Genomic DNA, 7,630 nt, shown 5'->3' with positions numbered 1-7,630 from the left:
GGTAGTTATTAATTACTGTAATTAGTACGGATATAATTATTGGCTAAAAAGTAATTTAGATGATAAAAAGTTAGCTTTAAAATAATTATTATTAAAATCAATAATTTAATCACTGAAATCTATTTTAATAAAATTAAAATTTTAAATTAAAAAAAAGTGAAAATATAATTTAAAACTTATTTTAAATCATCAAAAGGCTGATTTTAATTTGATAGCTGTAAAATATATTACACATTCCTTTTCAACACCCTCCTAGACGCTTCCTTCCACCTACTCGTAGAGGCATGACACACATAACAGCTGATTACAGTATTATTACAGTGTTCCACGAAACAGCATCTCTAACTGTCATATTGTCAAACAAGTGATGCGCAACTTCCAGATTCCCAAACCTACTATACATGGAGACCAAAGCATTGCGTTTTAAAATTCTGTAATCATCATTTCGTTTGATTTTAATTCTTAAGGCTATATTTAGACATGAATAATAAGATAAGAAGTATTATTTAGAATAATATATATAGATTAATTAAATATTAAATTTTTGTATTGATTTTCATTATTCAGTCAGCCTATTTAACTCTGCATTATTAGTTTATATATAAAAAAACATTTCCTACTCTGGAAATACATTTGAATATGCACTCAACTACTATACTCCTAACATAAGAATAAAAATCATGATATTGATCATCACCTTGACCAAGAATTTAACAAGATTGGAGAGAAGCAAAAGGTTAAAGTGCCCTATACATTTAACAAGCATAAAGTCACCTCAAGAGACAGTCATCTCACAAGGAAACCTTTGGAATTTTTATTTTAGACAAAAGAACCAGTTAAAAGTGTAAACTATCTTTTAGTTAAAAATCCCTTGGAGAATAATCCAATATAGTTACAGCCAATTTATGAGACGGGGTTCTGTTTGCTATTAACATTTATTTCAGGAACACAAGTCAATAGATACTAAAAGCCCAAGTTTCACAAAAAGGGGCTCAGGTTTTTATCAAGAATGTAGCTAAATCATCCCCAACTTTAAAGAAAATACAAAAATGACAACATAAAGGATCAAATGCAAACACCATCATGCTTCTAATAGAATTTTAGGCTTTAGGCTGAAGCGACTTGATATGTGAGATTTGCTTTCCTGGGTTCAACCCCTTTGGGCAGGCACGAGCACAGTTCAATATGGTGTGACAACGATAGAGCTTGAATTCGTCATTAATGGCATCCAATCTCTCTTTAGTGTACTCATCACGACTGTCACTTATCCACCTGCAAATATCATCACAAACAATATCCCAGCTTTGAGAATAACCCAACTGCCAAGGTAATCTCTATCTATAACAGCCGATCAAAAAAATCTCCACCTATAACAGAGACACGGTGCACTAGATCATAAGCAATGAGTTTAATAAAAATGAAAGTATCTTCTAACGTGGAGATGAACTCGTTCTTTCCTATTCTTGACCAAGACGAACTAAGATCAACGTAGGCTCCTCTAATTAACTCATTATTTAAAACTGTACCACCGACAAATATAGCTTACGGTCAAGAAAAGAAGTTGAAAGTTAATGTCTAATATAAAAGGAAGTTAATATGAGGCAAGAAGAACAGTGAGTGAATACTTAGTCATAACAAAAGAATAACTCCAAAAAATGGTAGTATTTATGGACGAAAAGATTTGAAGTAATTATTGCCTTCCTTCTATAGTTCGGTAAATATCAGCTATGTTGGTTAAAAGAGTCACCCTAAGAATGCGGGGTATTGCAGTTTCAAAAACAATACAGATATCATTCATTTGTCACATTCTTAGTAGAAGAATCTCGAATCAACCAAAATAAGTCACATACACAACAATGGACAGATTGTTATACTTGTAATAGATCCCCAAGCATTCAAAATAAAACCTAAAAAGAACCAAACAAATAATAATAAATCAATTCAGTGAAACAGAAACAGGCAAACTATGCCCCATCTCTTGAAGATTCTATTTAGCATAAGTACACCATGAGGCAGCATATTATCCTAATATTAACTTAAGAAAATCCATAAAGCATCATGCATATTTCATGGCAGGCGTATTATAAACCTTTCTCAACCCAAGCTTAAAATCAATACAGCAAAATCATAGAACCCACCCAAAGTATAACCATAAACCAACCGACAAAAACAACAAAACAAAAACACACGCATGCTCACATACTCCTAATCAATCTCCTCTCGTACCCTCAATTTCAACCAATACCCTCAACTTCAACCAATAAATCAATGTAAACACATTCATACTTGGTTGGACTCATGCTCCAGAGAAGGTTAGAAAATACTAGAAATTTCATAAAGTTAGTATATGGTAGTTAAGAGTCAGCTGGAATAGACTACACTTCAAGTATGTAAGAGAGGAGGAAAAGTATATAAGAGGCTCAACAAAAGCACCTCAAATATTACAAAAAGCTCTTAGTGGTAGAAGTCTAGAATACTCTAGCTTCATTTGTATGCAATTTAGCTTAGATTAGCATTTGAGTTTCATTTTAAGATAGAGTACAAGAGAAGCTATCCATAAATAGTCTTCTCTTGTAACTTGAAATCATTGTGAATTATAAATGCAAATCGCAAGAGTCCTTCGTGATGTAGTCTCTCCTTCTTCAGTTAAAAGTCAAACAAAACAGTGACTGAAGGACGCCCTACCCAGGCAAACAAAATGGCTTTTACAGTTTCACAATAAAAAAATATCAACACCTGATTTTCAGAGTTTCACAAGAACTCAACAGACAGTCATCAAGTTTTCAAGACATCTTCCGATTTAGGTAACCAACCACATGTAGAAAAAAAAAAAAAAGCTTCCACTGTGGTCATTGTATTACACAGCACTCCCAAACCACAAAACCAGTTCCAAAAATAATTCCCAAACTCAATTCCAATTAACAAAAATGCACAGAACCCAACAGCATGTACCAGTCACGACAACAAGACAACAATATAACTCAGTTACAGTTCTTCACAGTCCTTGACTACTATCCTCTGATCAAGATTATAAATTCACCTCAAAAACCTAAATTGATTGATTTTTTTCTTTATGTAAGCCTATGAAACCGAGTTACCTGTTGGCGTGGAGCAAGGCAGCGGGTCCGAGATATGACTCGGGGTTCCACCAGTAGCTAGGGCAGGATGTGCTACAGCAGGCGCACAGAATGCACTCGTACATCCCGTCGAGCTTTTCGCGGTCCTTCTTGCTCTGCAGGATCTCCTTCCCTGGCACTGGCGGAGGGTTCTTCCGCTTGAGCCAGGGCTCGATGCTCTTGTACTGGTTGTAGAAGTTGGTCATGTCCACGACCAGGTCCTTGATCACGAACATGTGCGGCAACGGCGTTATGGTGGAGGCCGTCGACGCGGACGGAATCTCGGTGAGGCAAGCAAGACCGTTGCAGCCGTCAATGTTCATGGCGCAGGAGCCGCAGATCCCCTCGCGGCAGGAGCGGCGGAAGGTGAGGGTGGGATCGATCTCGTTTTTGATCTTGATGAGCGCGTCCAAGACCATGGGCCCGCACTCCTTCAGGTTGATCTGGTAGTCCTTCAGCTCCGGTTTCGACGGGTTCTCAGGGTTCCACCGGTAGATTTGGAAGGTTTTCAGGGAGGTTGTGTCGCGGGCCTTCGGCTCCGCCTGCTGGGCCTGGGCCTCCGACGCGTGGGCTCGGATGAATGCCAGCTTGAACGCCGGCGAAGACGGCGCCCGCTGCGCTGCTCTCTTCAGCAACCCCGTCGCCGCCATCGAAAGGAGAAGGTTGGAAGTGAGGAGAATGTGATGCGTGGAGCGTTGTTGTTCTTCCGATGTTATTGCTTTGTTGTTTTTGTTTATGCTAATGCGCTGTTTTGTTGGAAATGCATTGGGATGAATTTCTTGCCCTTATATATATTTTGTTAATTTATGACTTATAATATGTAAATTAATTAATTGATATCAAGTTATTAGGGACGTTTTATCTGATAACGTATTTAGACACTTATTACTCTTTTCTAATTCGTGCATTGGGTGGGGAATTGTAATTTATTTGCTTGTTGTACTGTCATTTTTAATGTTTACTTTATTGCTCAAAATCGGGCATTATATGTTATGTTTTACTCAACACCATACCATATTACACAGTTAAATTTATCCAGTATAGTACCCTGTATTAAATATTATTAAATATTAGGTTAAATTATACTTTGATTTTTATTTTTTTAGCAAAATATTAATTTGTCCTTCAATATTTTTTATCTTAATTTGATTTTTAATTTGGAAAATTTGATACAATCAAATCATTTTCGTTAATGGTGTAATAACTACATTAAATAGGGTGTTGATTCCTGAATTTTTATTTATTTAAAAAAAATTATCACATGTCAAGTTGACATCTTGTCATGTGATAGTGCCACGTGTTACTATAATGTGACATCTTGTCTTTTTCTACCTCTAATCCTAGTATTTTAATTTTTATTTTAATTTAGCCTTAATTTTTATAAAAATGGTACAATTTTGTCCCTTTCCAAATTGAAATCAAATTTAATTTCTATATAAACGTGCACAAATATTTATATCAAAATATAAATTTTATTTTAGACTATGTATTTAAATTAATACATATGAAATTTTATAAATATAAAAAAATTTAAAATTGATATAAAATAATAAATAAATTCATTGAAGCCATCTTAACTAATATAAGAGACTATCAATTAATTACGACGAAAACCTCTAAAAACATAATCTTCTTCTTATTCGAACATATCATTTGTTATTTTCCATTAATCATATATAACACTGAATAATAATTAAAGTAAGAAATATAAAATCTTGAATATTTTTTTCATAATTCTTTAAATAAAGAACGCATTCATTTCTGTCTTTTTTGGTAACCGACTGTGAGAGTTCAAGCACCGATCAGCTTTCTGATTTTATTTATCTTGCAAACTCTAACTGATGTGTGAAATATCTCTTGGAACAAAAATTTTGCAGAGTTCAATTTTTTTTCTGCTTCATCAAGCAAGTTTCTGCTCCAGGTTGAAACTGCAGTATCCATGTATAAATAAAACATATTCTAACTTCTACTTAGTATACATTCCCTACTATATTCATTTCCTCAAATTCTTCCTCGGATGAAACAAACTCCTCTCTGGGGACATAACCAGCATCTTTCATTAGCTGATTCAATCCACCCATCAAAGGGTAAATCTCATATGAATGAGGGTTAGAAGTGTCCCCCACCAAAAAGGGAGAGAACTCAGTGCCAACATCAACCCAAGCACAACCAGGAGTCTTTCTCACACCCAAATTCCTCATATAAGTCCTCACCTCTGCTAGTTTGCTCCAACAACCAGCAGCAGCGTACATGTTGGCAATCAACACATAATAACCTGAATGATCAGGTTTCATCTCTAGCAATTTTCCTGCTGCCCATTCCCCCATCACTGTGTTTCCATGAATTCGACAAGCCCCTATCAGAGTAGCCCACATTGACGATGTTGCTTTGTATGGCATCCCTGTGATAACCTCCTTCGCTTTGTTCAGAAGACCAGCCCTCCCATAGAGATCAGCCATGCACGCATAGTGCTCAAGGCGTGGAACTATCCCATAAACATCTATCATCCTTTTAAACAGAAACTGCCCCTGTGCTACTAGACCAGAATGGCTACAAGCTGTGAGAACTGCAACCATAGTTACTATATCTGGCTTAATCTCCAACTCACACATCTGTTCAAACAGTTTTAGAGCTGTTCCTCCATCACCCTTCATACCATATCCCAAAATCATGGAAGTGTATGTAACTTCATCTCTTGTGCTCAATGAATCGAACACTTTTCTGGCTTCTAAAACCTTGCCAGACCTTGCATACATGTCCACCAGGGCATTCCACAGTAATAAATAGTCCTTAAACTGTTCACGCTTCATAATGTAGCAGTGAAACTCTCTGCCATGCTGCAGGTTCGCTATGCGAGCACATAGGGGAAGAACGCTTGCAATGGTCACATAATTAGGTTCAACACCCTTCTGTAACATCTCTCTGAAAAGAAACGATACTTCCTCGGTTCGATCCACATGTGCATATCCAGAAAGAATGGCATTCCATGATATCAAACCTTTCTCTTCTATTCTATGAAACACCATAAATGCATGCCCAAGATCTCTACACCTGGAATACATCGTAATCAATGCATTTTTCACATTCTCAAACACGTCAAAGCAAGTTCGCACAGCATGACCGTGCATCTCCTTTCCCAATTTAAGGGCTCCAATGTGGGAACACGCATTTAATCCAATGACCAATGCAACTGCGTCCAGATGAATGAATGTTCTCATCTGGGAAATCAGCTTAAGTGCCACTCCGAAATTGCCCAAATGCAAGCACCCTCCGGCAATGGTGTTCCATATAATCACATTCCTTTCAACACCCTCATCCTGCATAGTTCCAAACAGCTGAAACGCTTCCTCCCACATACCCCTAGAGGCATAACAGCTGATTATAGTGTTCCACGAAACAGCATCTCTAACTGGCATATTGTCAAACAAGTGACGCGCAACTTCCAGATTCCCAAACCTACCATACATGGAGACCAAAGCATTGTGCACAAACAAACACCACTTCATGGAGCTAGCCTCAATAGACCTGTGAACCTCCACCCCAGTATTGATATCCAACGATTCACCACAAGCCTTGAGAACAGAAGGATAAGTATATTCATCCGGTTCAATCTGCTTACTCAACATTTTCTTATACACAGAAAGAGCCTCCCCACAGAGCCCATTTCTAACGTACGACGATATAAGCATATTCCAATGCAAAGGATCCACAGTACAAGAGCTCTCAGTGACAAATTGGGCATCGCCAATGAGATTAACATTTGTGTAAAAACCAATAAGCCTTGCAACCAAGATAGGATTTTGATGAAGACCCAGTGAGATGATATGAGCATGAAGCTGCTTACCCTGTGACAATGACTTAAATTCCGCGCAAGCAAAGAGAAGAGAGCTAATGGGGTGCAAAAGAAGGTGTGAAGAAGAAGCATGGTGCTGGATTTGAAGGAAGGTTTTGAAAGCATTTGGTAGGTGGCCATTGGTCACAAAGTCCTTGAGGGAAGCAATGAGAACACCAACCATGGATGCATTGCTACAGAAGATGGGATTGAACAGTGGTTTTTGCGGGGTTTGTTTCCATGGTTTTGGGATGCACTTTTGAATACGAGACAAAAAGAGGTGTGTGGGGATAGAAGAGAATGGGGAATATGGCATAAACTAATAGCGATGTGTGGGTTATGATCATGGCAAACGAGAAGAAGCAACCACATGTCTTCTTCGCCAAAATTCCTAGGGTTTGATTTGGTAACTTCTCCAACATCAAGACATTGCAGACAACGTGGGTTTCTACGACAGTGAATTAAGAAATGAATGGTGGAGAAGCTGCGGCCAAACGAATATATCTTGATTCACATTACTTCAGCATCCCAGTATAAACATAAGATAAGAAAATCCGATTGAATTGAATCGAACTCCTCCCAAATTACCTCTACTACACTCTCAAATCGCTCACCCTGAGTTTTTTTAATACACATTATTTCCAACAAATTATTGTTTCGGCTAGGTTTTAAATTTTAATTT

The 7,630-nt window shown here is 37.3% G+C and overlaps 2 protein-coding genes across 2 annotated transcripts; both read right to left on the bottom strand.

Annotated features, from left to right (window-relative positions):
• Positions 1–836: 836 nt before the first annotated feature.
• Positions 837–3,883, bottom strand: LOC114170728 (succinate dehydrogenase [ubiquinone] iron-sulfur subunit 2, mitochondrial-like). Its single transcript, XM_028056279.2, has 2 exons — positions 3,099–3,883; positions 837–1,272 (listed from the first exon to the last, which is right to left on the bottom strand). Exons 1-2 carry the CDS (start codon positions 3,764–3,766, stop codon positions 1,101–1,103), a joined length of 840 nt encoding a protein of 279 aa, XP_027912080.1. The 5' UTR covers positions 3,767–3,883; the 3' UTR covers positions 837–1,100.
• Positions 3,884–4,906: 1,023 nt separating this feature from the next.
• LOC114170701 (Tetratricopeptide repeat (TPR)-like superfamily protein) lies at positions 4,907–7,569 on the bottom strand. Its single transcript, XM_028056237.2, has one exon. It carries the CDS (start codon positions 7,262–7,264, stop codon positions 5,087–5,089), a length of 2,178 nt encoding a protein of 725 aa, XP_027912038.1. The 5' UTR covers positions 7,265–7,569; the 3' UTR covers positions 4,907–5,086.
• Between the last annotated feature and the right edge of the window lie 61 nt (positions 7,570–7,630).

Source organism: Vigna unguiculata, chromosome 2, assembly GCF_037176805.1.
Source record: "Vigna unguiculata cultivar grain cowpea cultivar isolate G323 ecotype 2 chromosome 2, ASM3717680v1, whole genome shotgun sequence".
NCBI lineage: Eukaryota > Viridiplantae > Streptophyta > Magnoliopsida > Fabales > Fabaceae > Vigna > Vigna unguiculata.
Note: the sequence above shows the minus strand (reverse complement) of the source record. Positions and strands in the feature narration are given on the sequence as shown.